At 58.3% G+C, this 19,399-nt stretch overlaps 2 protein-coding genes across 3 annotated transcripts; both read right to left on the bottom strand.

The window, feature by feature from the left end:
- Nucleotides 1–53: 53 nt before the first annotated feature.
- MAP3K6 (mitogen-activated protein kinase kinase kinase 6) lies at nucleotides 54–12,020 on the bottom strand. 2 transcript variants are annotated; one of them, XM_081223468.1, is made up of 29 exons: nucleotides 11,166–12,016; nucleotides 9,668–9,807; nucleotides 9,556–9,579; nucleotides 9,088–9,278; nucleotides 8,803–8,971; nucleotides 8,315–8,421; nucleotides 7,722–7,892; nucleotides 7,509–7,621; nucleotides 6,953–7,112; nucleotides 6,584–6,746; nucleotides 6,388–6,507; nucleotides 6,229–6,278; nucleotides 6,046–6,141; nucleotides 5,804–5,891; nucleotides 5,589–5,722; nucleotides 5,058–5,185; nucleotides 4,684–4,820; nucleotides 4,258–4,363; nucleotides 3,613–3,770; nucleotides 3,317–3,509; nucleotides 3,073–3,211; nucleotides 2,394–2,553; nucleotides 2,049–2,225; nucleotides 1,664–1,769; nucleotides 1,223–1,394; nucleotides 1,024–1,136; nucleotides 854–927; nucleotides 487–563; nucleotides 54–264 (listed from the first exon to the last, which is right to left on the bottom strand). In XM_081223468.1, the coding sequence occupies exons 1-29, from the start codon at nucleotides 11,506–11,508 to the stop codon at nucleotides 174–176; spliced, it is 3,900 nt and encodes a 1,299-aa protein (XP_081079594.1). In that variant the 5' UTR covers nucleotides 11,509–12,016; the 3' UTR covers nucleotides 54–173. The 2 variants fall into 2 exon arrangements, with proteins under 2 accessions (XP_081079594.1, XP_081079595.1); XM_081223469.1 differs by lacking the exons at nucleotides 54–264; nucleotides 487–563; nucleotides 854–927; nucleotides 1,024–1,136; nucleotides 1,223–1,394 and having other exon boundaries at nucleotides 1,725–1,801; nucleotides 11,166–12,020.
- On the bottom strand, nucleotides 11,624–18,342 carry FCN3 (ficolin 3; the record flags this gene model as incomplete). The annotated part of the gene is given in 15 exon segments (XM_081215538.1): nucleotides 11,624–11,729; nucleotides 11,880–12,037; nucleotides 13,607–13,827; nucleotides 14,862–14,898; nucleotides 14,900–14,997; nucleotides 15,104–15,218; nucleotides 15,222–15,233; nucleotides 16,345–16,365; nucleotides 16,367–16,473; nucleotides 16,952–17,002; nucleotides 17,349–17,444; nucleotides 17,740–17,754; nucleotides 17,757–17,783; nucleotides 17,786–17,838; nucleotides 18,329–18,342. Coding segments are annotated over 15 exon segments (1,131 nt in total).
- Nucleotides 18,343–19,399: the final 1,057 nt, after the last annotated feature.

Raw genomic sequence — 19,399 nt, 5'->3', positions numbered from 1 at the left:
GAGGCACCTCTCTGGTTGGTTCCCCCCACTGGGGCTAGGCTTGGGCCCTACCCTGCCCCCCCCCCACCTGGCCTCCTCCAGTTGCCCCTGGGTCCTGGGGCAGGTGTGTCAGAAGCCTCTTGTGTTTCCTGCGTTCATCCATCCTTGGGTCTGGCCTCCTGTCTCTGATGTCCTCATTCAGCCTCCTGCAGGCCAGGGGTAACTGGCGTGGATCTTGCTCGCTGTGCCAAGATGGCTCTCCAGATGCGGCATATCATCCCTCCCCTGGGGGCACCAGGCTCAATGAGGCTCAGGCAGAAGAAGGCCCTGGGCTCTCTCGCTGGTACCCACTGTCTGCCTGATGCCCCCCCCCGTCCCCAAGGGACCCTGGGGTCCCTAAGTTTTCAGAGAGGAACCCAGGCAGGCCTGTAACTAGGGGGGTGGTGTCAGGATCTGGCCAGCATGAGGCCATATGTGTGGGTTATCCCTCAAGGGCCCAGGACATACCTGATGCGTGTGTAGATGAGGTCATCTCTAGTGGCACAGGTCAGTAAGGCATGGAGGGTGAAGCTGTGGTTCAGTAGCTAGTTGTGGACAAAGACACATACACAGAAACAGGGAGAGGTAAAATCAGAGAAAGATGGGTCCAGAGACCCAGGAACTAGCTCTGTTCTACTACCAACATGATAGGACAGATCACACTCCTTTCCGGGCCTCAGTTTTCTCATCTGTCCAATGGGAGGCAAATACAAAGTGTTCATTCAGTATTGAGATTCTCTGCATCAGAGGGAGAAAGTGAGAAGAGCTGAAAGATGGGCATAGATGGAGTCTTTGGTTGGTGGGGGTCAGGGACTGCCAGTACTCGCCCCCTTACCGTCTGGATGGTGCCTGAATCCACATTCAGTTCCTGTAGCCACTGCACCAGGCCCTGGTCCACTGTGAGAGCAGCTGTCAGGGAGAAGTCAGCTGGTGAACCCAAGGATGCCTCTGCCAAGAAGCTGCCTCACACCCACCATTCGAGCTCTCCAGCCTGCTCCCACTCACCTGGGGGCTCCGAGGGCAGGGCCCAGGTCCTGGCCCCCCCACTGACGCGCTGTAGGGTTAGCTGCACCAGGGCCTGGCACTCCCGTTCCTTCTCAGCCAGGACATCTCGAAGCCTGTTAGAAGGCAGAAGGCAATAGAATGGAGGGGGCGTAGGGGTGAAGCTCCTGCAGAGGCTGTGGGCGAGTCCCAGAAGCTGTACCTATCGGTCTCTGCTCGCAAGAGTCCCAGCTGCACCATCGAAGGTGGGGTGCGCTGCTCGGGTTCCCCTGGGAGCGGGCTCCGCTGGACTGGGGTCTCCTGCTGCTTCCGCTGGGACTCCTCTTCTTTATTGGACTCCTCCGACTTCGGTGGGACTGCCTCCTTCTCCGCCTCTGCCAATCCGAGTGGGGTGAACTCAGGCAGGGCGAGAATGCCCATTTAGGACCCCAGACATCGACAGAGGACGCGGGGCTCTGGGCACGGGCTAGGCAGTGTCAGCCTGGGAGATACCCATTTGGTTACGCCATCCCCCTGCTTGGCGCCGGGTCAAGCCAGGGCCTCACTGACCACGCCCCTACCTGCCCTATTGGTGTTCACCACGCCCCCAAGGATCACACCCTCGCCCCGCAGGCAGGCAGGCAGGCTCCAATCCCCCACCCACCTGGGGCCAGAACAGCCAGGGCTGCCAGCACAGCGCGGCTGAGCAGCGAGTCCAGCACGAACATCCAGTGTGGGCGGATCTGGCGCCTGCGGAGGATCTGCTTCACCTGGAGCAGGAGGAAGGGTGCGGCTGAGACTGCTGAGCTTCAAACAGAGATGGGGCTTGAGTTGGAAAGGCCTAGAAAATCTTCTATAGGAGGCAAGTGGGGTGGGCGGGCTTGGGATCAAAGGAGGGGCTGGGAAGCTAGGACTGGGCAGATGTCCCTTTCCCGATGGTTCTATCGGGGAAGACATGGAATCTTGCAACATCAAGTCCTTGTACATTCCCAAGCATGGGCAGCTCACTACCTCTTACTGGGCAGCCCTAACTGAGAAAGCTCCCTCACCGCATCCGGGAAGGCGAAGAGTGGTCCTTGCAGAATCTCGGGCCCAAGGCCCTGGGCCCGAAGCTGCCCTTGCAGCTCCCGCAGCTCCTGGGCCAGCTGCCGGCGGTTGGGAGTGTGGATGTGTGCCCTGAGGCAGCGCAGTAGCTGTTCCACATGATTCTTCCCCAGATGGGAACCCTGAGGAGGAAGAGAAGGTCCTCATAGAGTATTCCCGCCTGAGCCGGGGGAGATGCTGGTGGGAGGGTGCGGGGCGCGGTGGGGTAAGGAGCGGAGGTACGGGGGAGGCCTTCAGCAGGAGTCCTGTCGGTGCTCGACCAGCAGGGGGCGCCGGGGCGAGCCTCCCACCTGTTCCTGCTTCAGGCGCAGACTCTCCGCCAGGGCCTGTAGCTCCTGCTCCAGTACCGTAGCCAACATGGCCCCGCGCTTGCTCTCTTGGTGCAGGAGGCTCAGCCCCGAACTCTCCTCAGGGGACGCAGGCTCCTCGGCCCCAGGCTCCTCAGGCACCCTGGGTGCAGTGAAGAGCGGCTGATGGAGGGTGGGCAGCAACACCGTCCGGCCACCTCCACCCCAGAGTTTGAATCCTGGCTTTTACTTTTTTTTTTTTTTTTTTTTGCGGTACGCGGGCCTCTCACTGTTGTGCCCCCTCCGTTGCGGAGCACAGGCTCCGGACGCGCAGGCTCAGCGGCCATGGCTCACGGGCCCAGCCGCTCCGCGGCATGTGGGATCTTCCCGGACCGGGGCACGAACCCGTGTCCCCTGCATCGGCAGGCGGACTCTCAACCACTGCGCCACCAGGGAAGCCCCTGGCTTTTACTTTTATGCCCACCTCACAGGGATAAAAGAGATGAACTCAGCATTGAGAGGGCACAATAAATATAAGTAAGAGCATTTGGGAGGAGGGCACCAAATGCCATCCTTGCAAGTGGTCAAAGTGCCCAAGTCCCCAAGGAGGACTTTTTCTGGAGGGAGCATACCAGGACAAAACCAGATGAAGCAAACCCACCCCAGGACCCTGGGTTCTTACCGGAGCTGGCTGGTGTCCCCATAACTGAGGCAGCGCTTGGGGGTGCTGGGAGGGTGCTGAGAGGGTGCCTGAGGGCGCGGGAATGTCTGGGACTGGGAGGTCAAGTTAGCTGAAGGAGTGGGGCTGGCGGAAGGGGCGTCTGAGGGAGGGACAAGGCTGTCAGCCGGGGCCCGCTGAGCCCTCTCACCTCCACGGCTCCTCTGCCCTCACCCCAGTGTGCTCACTCCCTCCACCCACTTGGTACCTGAGGGCCTTAGAGCTTGTTGGGGGGAGCCAGGGATGCGGCTCTTCTTCCCAGGTTGCAGGAAGGGGTCCTCCAGCAGTGCCTGAGCACTGGCTCGGAGGCGGGGGTCTGGCTCAAAAGTTCGGAGGAGGAAGGCTTGAGCCTCGGCTGACAGAGAACTGGGCATTGGTGGGTGCACCTTGTACATGCCCACCTGGGAAGAGGGCAGGGAGGGGACACAAGGGACAAGTTTAGAGGTGTTCAGGGCCCAGTCTGTCCCCACCCCACCTCATAAGCCAGGCCCTGAGGGATCTCACCTGAAACATGGCAGCCTGCGGGCTCCCCAGCTCGTGGAAGGGTGGGCGACCTGTGGCCATCTCGATTACAGTGCAGCCCAATGACCAGATGTCTGCCGCCTTCCCATACCCTCGTGGGCCCTGGTCAATGATTTCTGGGGCCATATACTGTAGCGTCCCTAGGACAGGAGCAGTAGCAATAATGCACATCTAGGCTTTGTCGCTGTGGGGGTGGCAGGGGGCTCTATCATCCTCTGGCCACCTGCATTCACCCCGAACTTTAGTATCCAAAACAATTCCTATCACCTCCCCTGGTCATCAGACATCTATCCTGAGTCTCCTCACTCATCTCAGCCTCCGTCACGTTCGTGGGCTCCATCATCCACAGTAGGTGCCATCATCTAACCTGGATTGCATCATCCGCTTTGACCTTTGGCCCGCATCAACACTTCTGGGCTCCGTTTCAGGGACTAAACTCAATGTCATCAGCTATCCAAGCTCCAGTTCTAGATTCTATCACGTCACCCCTGGCTCCATCACCTGCCCTGGGTTCCATCCCCCATTAGGATCTAACTCCATGCCCAGGAGAAACAGCATTCCCTGGGAGGTCCCAAGAGTTCTCTGCCCCACGTCAGCAACCCCATTCACCACCCCACCCCCTGTTACCTGTGAAGGTTTCAGTGCACGGTGTGATGCCTGCTAGCCGCTTGGAGGTACCAAAGTCGGAAATCTTGAGCAGCCCGCTGAAGGTGTTGATCAGTACATTGTCCCCCTGAGTAGAGGGGACATTGTGCTCAGCGGACATCAGGCTGGGCTCCTGGTGCCAGAACTGGACCCTATCCCGAGACCCCAAATCCTGGGACTCCCAATCCGACACTGCCTCTGTCAACCTCCTCCCCCTGCCATCCCACTTATCCCCCTCTGGAAGTTAGCTTCAGATCTGAACTTCTTGCCTTCTCTAGGGAACCTTCTTGATGAATTCCCCAGCCCTTTGCAGAGGGTCTGTCCACTTAGTCTAAACTGTCAGCCTCTGTCTGGGGCCATATCTCTTCCTCCCCACCCCCCACCAGGGTGAGCCAGCTACACTCTGACCTTGATATCTCGATGCACGATGCGGTTGTCGTGCAGGTAGCTGAGTCCCTGCAGGATCTGGCGGGTGTAGAAACTGATGGTGCTCTCGTTGTCCTGCAGGGGTCCCCACACTGACCGGAGCAAGGAGGACAGGCTGCCTGGGAAGATGAGTCCAAGGTCATAATTGGCACCCACTTACTCCAGCGCACAGCTCTCCTTAAAGGCCAGGCCATGGCCCAGACTCCATCACCCAACTGCACTGCCTCAGCTAATTCTGGGCTACACTACCCACACACGCTAGGGTTCATTTTCCTGGAGGGTTCTCCACCCTTGCTTGGCTCCAGCCCCATGCTCCACAACTCCAGTTCCATTCCCATCCCACACAGGGCAGGAACCTCCAGGCACTTCCTCCATGAAGATCTTGAGGTAGCCGCCCTGACTGGCTGAGCCCAGATAGCGCACGATGTTCTTGTGGCGCAGGCGTTTGTGCAGAGCGATCTCTTCATGCAGTGGCTGAGAGAACCTGGGGGCAGGTAGGGAGTGAAGAACAGGCCAGCTTGGGGCAGAGATGCTTACCCAACTCCAGCGCCAGCAAGGCAGGCCCCCAGGATCTGCCCCGCCCACCAGCACCCCCGCCCCCGACCTTCCGCAACTTAATCACCCAGCCCACACGCCCTCCAGGCCACAGCCCGCCCTCCGGGTCCCTGCAGTTCTGCGCACAGGCCTGGGCCCACTGGGCTCGTACTCTCGCTTCTGTGAGCCAGCGCACTCGGCTCGACCACTTGGGCATCCGCGTCGCCCCTGCCTGCAGTCCCGCCCACAGGACCCTCTCAACTCGCGGTCCCGCCCATTTGACCCGCCCACCTGGTCCCCCAGCCCCCCACCCCGAGCCCTGAGCTCCATCCGCGGGGCCTCAGGTCCCAAACCTGCTGTCCCGCTCCGGGATCTCCTTGATGGCGATGCGCACCCGCGTGTGCCGATCGCGGCCGGCGTACACCACCCCGTAGGTGCCCTTGCCCAGCACCAGCCGCTCTCCCGACTCCGTGTGCTCATAATCAAACTGGGGGGCGGGTGAGATGCGGGGTTCAGCTGGGCACTCAGCCCTTCCCCCTCCTCAAGCTCCCAGCAACCCCTTCCTCACCTCCAATACCTCCCCTCCGCCCTCCGCCTCCTCTGCGGCCGCCGTGGAGTCCGGATTCTTCACCAAGGCCTGGATCAGCCCGCAGAACCTGAGGGCGGAGATCAGGCTGATGGGAGGGGCACCTTGGGCGGAAACTGTCCCCTCTTTGCCGAGAGCACCCAGGGAACATGTCCCTTCCTTTCCCTCAATACCCCGGGCACCCTTGCCCTCAGAGCACTCCGACCCCGAAGGGCTGCGCGCACCACTGGCAGTGCCCTCCGCTGGGGAAGCACAGCTGGACGTCCTGAGCCGGGGGAAGCGCGTAGAGGAAGCAGCAGCGCTCGTCTCGCTTCGACACGCTGGAAGGGATGAAGAACCCCAGTGAGCCGGGCAGACCAGCAGTGCTCCCCCGCCCCCGCCCGACTCCCCCAGGTCTCCCCTCTCACCTGACACCGCTGATGGAGGCCACCGGGAAGGTCCAGCTGGAGGGAATGTCCTGTGAGAACAAAAAGGTCCGAGAGGGGTGTGGGGACCTGGAGAGGGGTCTGGGGATGGGGGAAAGGCTGGAGAGAAGGGGTGCATAGACGTGAATGGGGGTGACTCACCGGCGATATCACCTGCTTACCGGGCTCCAGCAGGCTCACTGTCACTGTGCTCACCGGGTTGGTACCCTGAGCCTCCAGCCTGGCCGGTAGCAGCGCCTTATTCATCTCCAGGACCAGCACCTGCAGATGACAGGGGAGAGGGGTTGGTCAAAAGGGGCCTTCCCCTCTCCCAGGTCCCACACCCCACGGGCCTCACCAAGCACTGCTCCCCTTGGGGACAAGTCATCTTGAGTGGCTGGCAGGACTGTAGCAAAAAGTGGAGCCAGAAGTGGGCGTGGTGTGGGGTTTCTCCAGGAGGCTCTAGTGTGGGTCTGAAGTGCTGGTACAGCAGGAAGGTTTCCATCACAGACACCAGGTACCTGCAGACACAACCTTGTCCTCAACTCAGCCCAGGCACCAGCTAGCACTGCCAGGGACAGTAGACTGGCTTGGATGCAGCCAGAATGTGGCCATTGGGTGCCATGGGCACGGGTCTGAAAGAGGTTCAGACTAGATGCCAGTGGATATAGGTGCAGAAGCTGACAGCCCAGGCCAGCCCAGGACCACCACAGAAGGGGCCACCTACCATGTGGGGGCATTGAGCTTGTACAGCTGCTCTGCAGCCAGTGCCACCTGGGTGAGGTCATTGGCAAGGATCTGAGCTCCCAGATAGAAGCCAACATCCCAGTAATACTGCATCTTCTCCACACAGCCTTTTCGGGCCAGAAGGCAGCCCAGCTTCATGCCTGGGAGGGAGGGGCATGGGTTGTATTGAATGTGATTACAACTTTGGGCAAAGCCCAGGTGTAGGCCACAAAATTCATGTGGGCAGGAACATGGAAATGGCTAAAAACTTAGGTGTGGCCAGATCTCAGGTGGGAGTAGGAGCTCAGGCACAGGTGAGGGTTTGGGAACAAGTGTACGTGGAATTCAGTGTGTAAGGAACACAGGTGTGAGCTTAGGAACAGTTGTGGGCTCAAGGGCTCACGAGGGCCCAGGACCGGGGTGCATTCAGGCAGAACAGGTCCAAAAGGGGATGGGGTCGGCCTCAGCTCCAGCCCAGTGTCTTCTCTCCCTGCCCTCTCCCCAGGCCCCTCTGAGCTCCTGTGGGTAGGGGATAGGGGTGCAGGATTGGGGTTCACCTATGAGCCGGAGCTCCTTGGAGTCCTCAAAGCGCTGCCCAGCGGCAATGAGAAGCACAGCTGCATTGATGCCCGAGTGGAGGCTGGGCTCTACATCAAAAGCCTTGCGATACCTGGGGGAAGGGTGGGGGGACGCGGGGCTGGACTGATGCCCACAGCCTCATTCCTCATCCCTCTAGCTCAGCCCACTGTCCACTCGTTTGGGCCCCTTACCAGTGATAGGCCTGCTCCCGGTGCCCAGCATCCTGGAAGCCAGAGCTGAAGAACATGTCCTTATAGATACGGCCACACATGCAATACAGGTCAGGCGCCACTGAGCCCTCAGACTGTACCAGTGGCAGCAGCACGGCCAGTGCCTCCTCCCGGTCCCCAGGCCTGTTCCTCCTGGGGGAGGGGGAAGGAGGCTGGGAACCCACCTGATGGCCCTGCCTCCACTCTCTGTCTAGGAACCCCCAGACCCTGAACCGCAGGGACCCTTCCAAGGGCCTGACAATCATGAACCCAGAATAGCAGTGACTCTGGTCAGCTCTGATCTTTCTAGAGGTAGCGATCCCAGATGGAAGTGATTTCTAGCTGCAGTGACTCTGAGAAGCAGTGACCTTGGATAGCTGTGACCACTCCAAGGGCAGCGCCACCACCCCACCCCACCCTGGGCGGCAAGAACAGAACAATAGGGACCATTTGACATCAGTGTGACCTTGGTCAGCAAATTCCCTGAACAGCAGTGATTGCAGACAGCAATGACTCTGCACAGCGGAGACCCATGTCCCCACGTGCTACGACCTGAGCCTTGCTCTGCTACCCACCGGTTGAGGGCAAATGTGTAGTGGAAGCAGACATTGTGCTGCTCGGCCACGTCACAGGTGGGCAGGGCCTGCAGTGTCTCCACCAGCTCAATGATGGCTGAGTAGTCCTGCAGGAGGGAATAGCACGCCCTGGCCTGCTGGCCTCTGGTTGGTCCCATCTGCCCACAGACCCTGAGGTAAACCTTGAGCTGGGGTCCCCTCCCACCCCGACACCCCATCTTCCCACCCACCGTCTTCTGCACGCCTCCTTCAGGCCCAGCATACCTGCTGGAGACACCACACCTTACACGGAGAACCCACTGTGTGCCCCAGCCTCCCAGCTGGGAGACATGATCGTCCCCTCTTACAGACAAGGAAACCGAGGCTCGGAGACGTCAGATAATTTGTTCAAAGCCACCAGTGAGCAAGTGAGTCCAGGAGCTGGACTCAGGTTTCTCCGACACTGAATGTCACTGCCCCCACTGCCCGCCTCTCTGCGCACCGCACACCTGCACGTCACGGTAGGAGAGCAGCAGGTTCATGACGATGTCGGGGCTGAGCAGCTCTACGCAGTCCAGGCTCCGCTGCAGGCGAGCCAGCTCCTGCCGCAGCTGCTGCCCGCTGAACCGCTCCCGCGCCTGCCGGATGTCCCGCCGAACGGTCTCCCGGAAATAGCCACTAACGCCCACGGCAGGGGAGCGGGGGAGAGAGAATGGCTGGGCTCGCCCCTCAGCCCCAGCCCCCCGTACCCTCACCAGCCTCCTCCTGGTGCACCTGCTGAGGGCCCCCATTACCAGGAGTCCGTGGGCGTGGCCTCCAGCAGGCGGGCAAGCCGGCCCACCAGGGGTGTGAGCAGCACCTCGGTGCCCACCCCAGCCTGTACGAGGCCGTCAGCCAGGCCCCTCAGGAGGCCCGCGTCTCCACATAGCACCCGACCACTGGCTGTCACCACATAGGGGATCAGCGTGTAGCTGCCAACGCAATCCTGGTGGGAGGGAGGTGGGAATCAGTGGAGGTCAGAGGTCACTACCAGGTTAGAGAGGGGCAGTGAGGGGGGGTCAGAGGTCAGCACCAGTGGGGACTAAAATAGCAGGGAAGGGGCACACTTCATGAAGGGAGACCATAGGGAACAAAGGGTCACATGGATGTCAGGGGGCACTAGGGAGGTCAGAGAGGAATGAGGAGGCCAGGAAAGATAGTGGAGGTCGGAGGTCATAATGGAGGTCAAAGGGCACATTGGAGTAGAGGTGGTTTCTGTTCACCGAGTTCTTCTGGAAAATGTCCTCCTGCAGGGGACAGACATTCAGACACTGGTGTTCTGAGTAAGGCCACCCCAGCTCTGTGCCGGCCCCCACCAGCCCGCTGGCCACCTACCCGCAGGGCCTGCAGGTCAGGGAGGTCGGCCTGGGAGCAGAGAAGCACGTTGTTGGTCATGCTGAAGCTCTCCCGCACGCCCAGGTGGTAGAACAGGGAGGGCTGCGCCAGGGAGCTGCTCACCTCCAGCACCACCACATCTGTGGGCACACGGGTGGGGGCCCTGAGCCCTGAAGCCCAGCTTGTGGGGAAGGAGCCTGGGGATCCATCCCGGCTCAGCCTGCCTTCCCATTGTGACTCCAGCAGGGTCCAGTTTTGCTCTGGGCCTCAGTTTCCCCCTTTTAGGGTCCCTCTGGCTCATACAGAAAGTATATCTATAGTATTGCAAGGAAAGGAGTGGAGCTCCCCGGGCTATGACTCATATCCACTGTTCAGAGCCTGCGGACACTGGGCACAGAGAAGGGGAGGCTGTGCACCAGTCTGGAGCCTGTTCCAGGCCATCTGAGAGGCAGGAGTTGTGCAAAGATAAAATTCCTCTTCCTTGGGTTCTCAGCCCAGTCTCTTGAAAGGGGCTGGCACGAGCAGTGTGCTGTGTGTATACACATGTGTATACACACATGCCCTGTGCGTGTACAAACACTGTGCCTCTGTGTGTGTGTGTGTGTGTGTGTGTGTGCAGCTTGCTGTGTCTATCTCTGTGTGTGATAGTGTCTGCGACAGTTTATGTGAATCAAGATATGTACGATTTGTGAGTCTGTGACTCTGTGTGTCTTTGTGTCCTCAAGGTCGAGTCAGCCTTCATTTTTAGGCTGCGGTTTTATGGACATCCTGCAAGTACGGTTCCTGGACTCTAGGGAGAACAAATAAGTATCGAGGGCGGGGCGTCCGGGATGGCGAGAGGGCGGGGTGACCCGCGCGGGAATAGCCGCCTTCTGGTCCCGCCCCCGGACGACCCTGCTCCGCCTCCAGCCCCGCCCCCCCGCAAGCTCGGCGCATTCTCTCGGAACTACTGGGGTCTCATAACCCAAGCTCCCTCGCCTAGAATCCAGTGCAGTTGGGCACTTGGTCCCCTTCACTTCTCTTTCTGCCTCTCCAGCCGGATCCTCGGAAGTAGTATGCTAGGACCCCTGAATTCCAGGCCCACATGTTACGGCTCCTTTCCCCAGTCCAAATTCCACCTCCCAGGATTCTCCGTCATGAGCTCCGTGCGAGATCATCCCGAGGCTGAGTTCTCCAATCCCACTCCTGAGATACCACACCCTGCCCCGCTCCCAGCCTCTCCCTAGGCACGGTGCCGACTCCAGAGTGCTTAAGTTCCAACCCTGAACCACGAGCCAGACCTGGATCCGCTAAATCCCTGCCGGAGTCCGGCCGTGCTCCAGATCCCCTAAACTCCACTTTTATCACTGCCCCGCCTCGAGCACCTAGACTTTAGCTCATTTTATGCCCGCATAGCCCCCTACACCCCACACCTCGGGGTCTCCCGGGGGTCGCCGAGCCACGCCCCTTAGGCTCCTCCCCAGCCCCAGCGCCCCGCCCCGCCCCCAGGAGCGCTCACCCGCGTTGTAGAAGGAGTCGAGCGCTGAGGTGTCTCCCAGCGCCAGGGTCCCAAAAGGCAGGCTGCGCAGCTGAGGTCGTGGCCGCGGTCCGGGGAGCTGCGCGCAGGCCTCACGCAGGCAGCGCAGAGGCAGCGGCTCCGCCTCGGCTCCAGTCTCGGTTTCCGCCAAGGGCTGCGGCTCCCGGGTCAACACGTAGACCACGCTAAGCGGCCGGCTTCGCACGCAGCCCCGGCCCGGGGACGCCGCGAGCGGCCGGCCCCGGCTCACCGCCTCGGCCAGCGGGTCCTGCCAGCAGCTGCCGGCGCGCTCCGCGGCTCCGGACCTCAGGCACTGCCCCGCCATGCGGGGGCGCTCGGGTGTCGGGCGCCGGGCTTTGGGCACCCGGGGCGGGACAGGAGCCAGGGACAACTGATCCCGGGATGCCGGGATCGGGAATCAGGTCAGGATCGGGAATCTCCTACGGGATCTGAAGATCTGGAGATCCGGAGTCCGGCCGGAGGTCCCGTTTGGGAATCTGGTGTCCAGGGCGAAATCCGGCCTCTGACTTGTAAGGTCCTGAGGCTCTGAAATCGGGGATTGGGGTCCCGGGAATCTTGGGCATCCGGTGATCCGCGATTCAGAGTCACGTGGGGGAATCCCGGGAATCGGTCAGGCAGTGCTCACCACCCGGATTCCGCAGGAGAGCGCCTGCAGTCGCTCTCTCCTGCCCTCACATGTAGGCCGGGCCCAACCCTTTCCTGGACGACGGGGAAAGCTCCACCCTCGGCCCTGGGGCAGCACCGCTCCCTAGCGGCCTGGGACTCGGCCTCTTCCCTCCCTCATCTCCCGCCAGAACCTCTGAGACAGGCCGCTTCCGGTACAGCCTGTGCCCCTGTGCACGCCAACCACTGTGGACTGCTCACAGCAGGCACTCATAAGATATGTGCCCAGGGGACTTCTCTGGTGGTCCAGTGGCTGAGACTCCGCACTCCCAATGCAGGGGGCCCAGGTTTGATCCCTGGTCGGGGAACGAGATCCCACATGCCACAACTAAGAGTTCGTATGCCACAACTAAAAGATCCCACATGCCGCAAAGAAGAGTTAAATAAACAAACAAACAAATAAATAAACACACAGACACACACACACACACATATGTGTGTGTGTGCCCAGGCCAGGGCTAAGGAAGGCAGAGGTGGGAATTGCAGGCCCTGCCCCCTGCGGGGTCTGTTGAAAGAAAGGATCTCCAGAGACATTAGTGTGTGTAGAACACAGCGTAGAGTGCCACGAAGAGTGCCTGTCCTCCGGGTCCCTGCTGTGCAGGCTGGGAGGGACTAGAGACTGGGGGAAGCCTGCTCCTCAGCCTGCCAGGAGCATGGGACTTGGCATCTGAGCCCGGTCTTTTGCACTTTTGCCAGGGGGCTGCTTTTCCCGTAACCCAATCTGCCGTGGAGCCCTTCTGATCTATGACCTCCACCCAGAACATGACCATGGAACCGGAGAAGAATTCCCATGCAAACGTTTCTCTACTACCTGGAGAATGCCAGAAACTCCAGCCCTTGGGCTACAACAGCTTCCCAGCTCCAATCCCCAAGAATCCCTAACCTTCTAGTGTGAATTAGTGGGGCAGCAGCCTGGTATAAACTTCAGTGAACTCTGAAGTCAGGAACTGGGGACTTAGAGAGGTTGAGTAGCTTGTTCAAGATCACTCAGCTACATGACAGAGCAGGATGCAAGCCCAGGACTATCTGTCAGGCTCAGAGATCAGACTCTTAACTATTGCTCTAACACTTTCTAGAATGTGACACTGGCAAATTAACTAACTGCTCAGTAAATGCCAGCTCGGTACTGCTGTTTCACTGCCTTGTTGCCCCATGGAAGAAAAATGTACCTGCCTTGGTTTGACTGAGTTCAAACTAACCCCTAATGGGACAGGCAAGAAGTAGCAAAGAATGAGAACTTGACTTACAACAGAGCCTGGAAAAGAGACAACTTAGAAGGGACAAGGAGAGGGCAACAGAGAGGGTGAGATAGCTGTGCAATTCCCACCACAAAACCATCCATTTGTAGGACCCAGGGGGCCCAAGAGTATTGTCAGTGGATGCCTGAATCCTTCCAAGTCCACCACTCAATGCTCCTCTGGCCTTGGCTTGCACACCTCTTGGGATGGAAGCCTCACTACCTTTTGAGGCCGATTCGTCCATCTTCCTCACTGGAAGGAATATCCTCCTTGAATGGAACTGAAACCTGTGCCCTGCTCTGCCCTTGTGAGCTTTTCCCGATAACTGGAAGAGGTCTGCAAGCCAGGAAAGGGTTAAAGTGATTTTCTTTTTTTTAACATGGACAGAGGAGCAAAGATGGTTAGCAATGGGGAGGGGTAGCCGAGGGTCCAGAAACTGTACAGGAGAGATAAGATAACCCTGCTTGTTGCCAGGGGGCCCTAGCAAAGCATTATGTGAACCCTGTGGTAAGGGTGGCCCACGGCACAGTCTGAGGCCCAGTCAATGTCATAGTTATGGGCAGTGGCTTCGGACGTCCAGTGGCACCCGTTGAGATTGGACTGATAGCAGGATCTGAAACACCAGGCACCACAGACAGTCACCTCGCAGTTGCTCTCGCTTGTATCATGGTTGGTGTCATAGGTGGTAAAGGGCTTCCTGCTGTGGAAGCTCAGGGAGTCCCCTGGCAGGAAGGGCATGGGAGGCACCTAGGTGCCGGCACCATGCCTGGCACCCTTGAAGAGATGATCTCACAGGAGCCTCAGAGCAATTGTGAGGTGGATGTTTTCAGGCCCCATGAGAAAACAGCAGTGCCAAGGAGCCAGGGTGTTTGCCCAAGGCTACACAGGGGCATTGGGACTTGAGCTCAGGACTGTGGCTCCAAAGCCACTGGCTCCTCCCCCTACCTTTTCCCCTCCCAGAATCCTCAGCTTCCCTCTTGCTCCTTTGTCTCCTCCCAGCTCCCATCTGCAGCCGGAGCAACTGTCCCAGGTAGAGCTGGGAGGGATTTCTCAGATGCCTGGGCAGGAAAGGGGGCTCTCCTGAGGCACCTCCTCATAACCACTTCCCTCTTTCAGATTTCTCCTCAACAGTTGGTGTTTCTTTGAAAAAAGCCTTCTCTGGTTCCTCTTCCAAAGCAGATAATGCTGGGGACTTCCCTGGTGGTCCAGTGGTTAAGACTCTGCAATACCAAGGCAGGGGGCCCGGGTTCGATCTCTGATCAGGGAACTAGATCCCACATGCATGCCGCAACTAAAGATCCCGCACGTGGCAATGAAGATCCCACATGCCACAACTAAGAACTGGCAGAGCCTAAATAAATGAATGAATGAATAAGTATTTTTTAAAAAAGGCAGATAATGCTAACACTCAACAGAGCCTCAGAGGTCTCCCGCACCCTCCCTCCCTGCCTCCTTACCTATTTTACAGGGGAGGAAACTGAGGCTCTGACCCAGAAGGGACTTGCCCAAGGTCACATAGTTAGTAAATGACAGAGCTGGACTTTTAACCTCAGGATTGTTTGCCTCCAGAGCCCAGCTTCTTCACTCCTACACCACCCTGTCTCACAACTGCCATTTTTCAGATGAGGAAACTGAGGCCCACAGAGGGGAAGGAGTTGTCCTGGGTCATTCATGAAGGCCGTGGCAGCCTTGGGAAAGAACCCAGCCTCCCTCACCTTCTTTGCCTACTTCAGGGCCCCACTGTAGGCTCGCTCACCTGCAGTGCCCTCTGAGTACCTGCCCAGCACTAGCTGGGTAGTGACCTGCCTCCCCAAGGAGGTGGAAGGCCCCACAGTGAGCAAAGGTACGGTTGCCTTTAAAGTCCTCCAGCTCCACCCGCAGCTCCCAGGTACCTGGGGGACAGGGAGGCAGAGATGGAGGAATCCTCAGATCCCAGGTGGGAAGTCAGAATGCCAGGGAAATGCCCCTCCAGCTCCCTGGACCCTACTGAGAACCTACTCTGGAGAGTGAGCTGGGGCAAATTCTCATTACCCAGCCAGAATTCAGACTCCTGGCTCCCAAGACCTGCTTTGTAGGAGGACCAAGAGCAGAAGAAATCCACGGAACCATCCTGTCACCGCTGGAATAGCTAGGGAGGCAGAGAAGGCTAGCACGGCAGCCATTACTCCAGGCTGAGCATGGGATGAGGAGAAGCAGGGGGCAGAGGCAGCTGAGAATGGATGCACGGTGGGGGGTAGGTGGACAGGCGTCCCCTCTTTGGATTCGGGTCTTGTTGATAAAGTGTGAGTCCAAGTGAGCCTTGCCTGTGAATATGCTGATGAGCTCTACACACACTTATTACCTTTTACTGACTCTCAACTTTACACTGCAGCCTCGAAAGCCCTGGGGGAAATGAAATGATAGAAACATCGTCCCTGTCCTCGGGAGACGGTCAGTCCAGTTGGGGGTCAGATTCAAAATAACCTGCTTTAATTTACTATCATAAGAACCAAGATATTAGAGCAGAGAGGTCACCTCCAGAGGCCCACCCAGCCTTACCCTGATGCTCCCTCCCAACCCCACTTTCCTCTTCAAGCCAAGCAGACCCCAGGCCCTGCAGAGTTTCTCTCCTAAATATCTTTCAGTCTAAGAGCCTCTACTTCCATTGTTGCCACTGCCCACCCTCTTCTCCTGCCCTGACCCCTGCAGTTGTCCTAACCTGTGTCCCTACCTGCAGTCTGGTCCCCACTCAATGCATCTGCCACAGTGTAGCCTGAGTCTTCTTTCTAAAACATGTCTGACCTGGTCCCTCCCCTGCTTAAAACACTTCCATGGCTCCCCACTGCCCTCCACACTCCTCAGTGGGTCATTCAGTGCCCTCTGTGAACTGGTCTTTTCAGGGGCCCTCAGTCCATGCTTGACCCACAGCAGTAGACCTCAGCCAACCACTCCACCTACTCTCAGCTCATTCATACAGTCCCCCCACACCCTCTTGTACTCTCCTGCCTCCTTACATTTGTCTTTCCCTCTACCTGGAATGACCTTCTGCACCTCATCTATCTCGAGAACTTCTACACAGCCTTCAAGGCCCTTTCAAATGGCATCTCCTCTGTGAAGCCTTCTCAGACTTCATTCCTTAGTGAGTTACACTTAAGGGAAGCCTTGGCTCTGGTGGGCTCTGGCGCCCCCTACGGGCCAAGGGGAAGAAGTACCCACTGGGCCTGACTTCTGAGTCGCTTCTCTCCCTGACACTCGCTCACCAGCCAGCCCCCACTCTGTGATGTCCACGTCACAAAAGACTGGGAAGGCTCGGCCCTCGGGTAGGCACAGATGGTACCAGCCGCTCAAGGTGGTACCCCGGCTCAGCAGCTCCTGGCAGCTCCTGGGGCCTGGGGAAGGGGAGATGGACTGAGGGGGGCCCCCAAGTTATTCCCCACCCCCCACCCCCCTCACAGGCAATGGAACAGGCCAAGTGTGGGACCCAGGAGCCCTTTTGATTCCTTTGGACCCCTGAAGAGGGGTTCCAAGGTGCGCTGGGCCACACCTGGGGTCCACCAACACCCCAGCACCAACTGACTCCAAGTGCCTGGCTCCTTTGAAGGCGGCCTCACTCTCCTGGCCCCGGAGCAGGTTCGCTGAATCTCCTGCCCCAGGGAAAGATGAGTGTTGGCTCTTGAGGTCTGAGTACCTCCAAGGGAATGCCCATTAACCACCAGAGAGGAGGGTGCCCAGGCCCTTCTAATTCTCCCCACTCCTCCCAGCTTTCCACCCCCTCTGCAGGAGAGAAATCATAGCCAATTCCTGAGCAGCAGCCAAGCAGAGGCAGGGACAGAGCAAAGAAAGAAGAGGAGACCTCTGGCCCCACACACTCTCCAGGCTCACCCTTGGGGCCCATCTTGCCTGGTGGTCCAAGTTGCCCTGAAATCCCAAGGCAGAGACACATTACGTCCCACCCCATGTCAGGGGCCAAAAAGCAACGAGGGATTTGGAGCCAGAAATCAAATCCCAGCTGCAGCCTTTCCTGGCTCCGTGACTGTGGGCAAACTGCTTATCCTCTCTGAGCCTCACTTTCCCCCTAGCAAAATGGGGATGGTACCACCTACCTCACAGGATCAATCTTCGGATGCTGGGCATCCAGCCTGGAGCCTGGCACGCAGTAGGTTCCTTGTCCTTTTGTCATGGGCTCTCAGCACAGACTGTAACTGCTGCACCCCGTCCTCCCCAGCTTGCCCCAGGTCCCTGCCTGCTCCACGGCATCTCTCACCTTCAGGACCTGGCACTCCCTTCTCCCCAGGACTTCCTGGGGCTCCAGGACAACTGGGCAGGAGGACAACTTTGCTGGCTTCCAGTTCCCTGGGTTCTACAGGGAGACATGGGGCTGGATGGGCACAGGATGGGCATGGGAGGGGTGGGCATTTCTCTCCCAGACCCCTCTGCACTTCTGTTTCCACCCCCCAGATTCTAGCTGTCAGGACACTGGCCTTCGGAGCTGGCAAGGTTTTTCACCATTTGCATCTATTTGCATAAGTTTTTGTGCAGAGCCCAGATCATCAAACTCCCACACTGCTCCTTGAGGCTAGTGAGCCTGGCTGGGAGAAGGATACCTAGGGAGGGAGTGAGGGCAGATGGGTACGGGGGGCGCCCTAGGCCTCTACCTGGGCAGCTGGGGCATCCTGGGTTCTCAGGCGGGCTCCCCAAACAAGAGGAGCAAAAGGGAGAGTGGGGTCCAGAGTGGGCCCACCTTGCTGGAGCCCCTGAGGGAGGATGCCAGTTTATAAGGGGCCAGGCTGGTGAGAGGACATGAAACAAGACTTCCTCCTGTTGTCCCTCCCCAGGGACACCCCACCCAGGCTGGAACCAGCAGAAGGTGGGAGCATTTCCTTCCTCAGCCCTGGAGAGAATGGGCATAATCCCTCCCTGCTCCAACCAGGATGGAGTCCAACTTCTGCTCCTGGCCTCTAGGGCTCTGCAGCCATCTCTTCAGACTTCTGGATTCACATAGGGTTTTTCTACCTTTGAACTTTAGCTAAGTCTTTGCCTTCCATCCGGAAGCCTCCTCCTCTTCTCTTCTCTCCCTGTGAGGCTCCGCCCATCCATGAAGGTCCAGCCCTAATGCCATCTCCACTAGGAATCCTTCTCTGATCCTTGTCACCAGTGTCAGGAATGACCGCTGCTACCGTCTGTTGGGCACCTACTGCACCCCACAAGTCATGCTGGGTGTGGTACGTTACCTCCCATCGTTACACAGCCCCCCTCATGGTCGTTATTACTGGCCCTGGGTTATAGGCTGGTACATAGCAGGTGCTCAGTTAATGTTGGTTAAATGAACGAATAAAAATGGAGAAACGGGCCCAGAGACAGGACATGATTTGTGTTCTCTCTGGCACTTATATGCCATAGGTTTTGCCCAAGCCCATGTCCCCCCACCTTAGCAAGGTGACTTCATGCCCACCCTCAGGTCCACTGAGAAGCCCCTGGCAGTGCCTAGAAAACAGCTGCTAATATAGGCCATCGAATGGGCAGACCGTGAGGGCAGGCATGGAGGCTGGGAGGCCAGTGAAGAGGCAGCAGCCTTGGTCCAGATGCGAGTGGTGAGGTCTGAGCTGGAGAGGGACCTCCGGTGATAGGGGAGGGGAGGAGGGGAACGGCTCATTCATTCATTCATTCATTCACTCATTCATTCCTTCATCAAACCCTCCCTGAGGGCCTCCTTTTTCCAGGCCCAGTGCTTGTGGGCAGGGGGGGGGGGGAAGGCTGAGGTTCAAGAGGGTGCAGGGAAGGTAGAGGCCAAGTTTGCCAGACAAGATGGATCCATGAGATGGACGCTGAGACTCTGCAATTCCAATTCCAGGAATCTGTCCTCCCTACTCTCTCCCACAGGTGTGCCAAGATCTGCAGACAAGCCCCTTCACCATGATGCTGTTTATGATAAAGTGGAAATGACCCAGCTGCACATTGATAGGATGCAGGCAAATAAATCTTCACCATCTTTATAAGTCATAGGGCAAATTTGATCTATAATGAAAGGGGCAAAATTGCAGAACAATATGTAAAGCACGCTCCCACTTTGTATTTTAAAAACGCTAAATGTGTGTTGTGAATTCATAGAAAAAGGTCTGACACATCCTGTTAAGCATAGTTATTACTGGGGAGTGGGACCGGGGGGAGAGGGTTTCTCATTCTTTATATAAACTTCTGTGTAGTCCTCTTGTTCCTTACAGGCATTTACTACTTTTTGGGGGGTGCCACACAGCTTATGGGATCCTAGCTCCCCAAACAGGGATCAAACCCGTGCCCCCTGCAGTGGAAGTGTGG

Source organism: Mesoplodon bidens (genome assembly GCF_964165515.1).
Source record: "Mesoplodon bidens genome assembly, chromosome: 2".
Classification (NCBI taxonomy): domain Eukaryota; kingdom Metazoa; phylum Chordata; class Mammalia; order Artiodactyla; family Ziphiidae; genus Mesoplodon; species Mesoplodon bidens.
The sequence above is the reverse complement of the archived record's forward strand: the minus strand, read 5'-3'. Positions and strand labels throughout refer to the sequence as shown.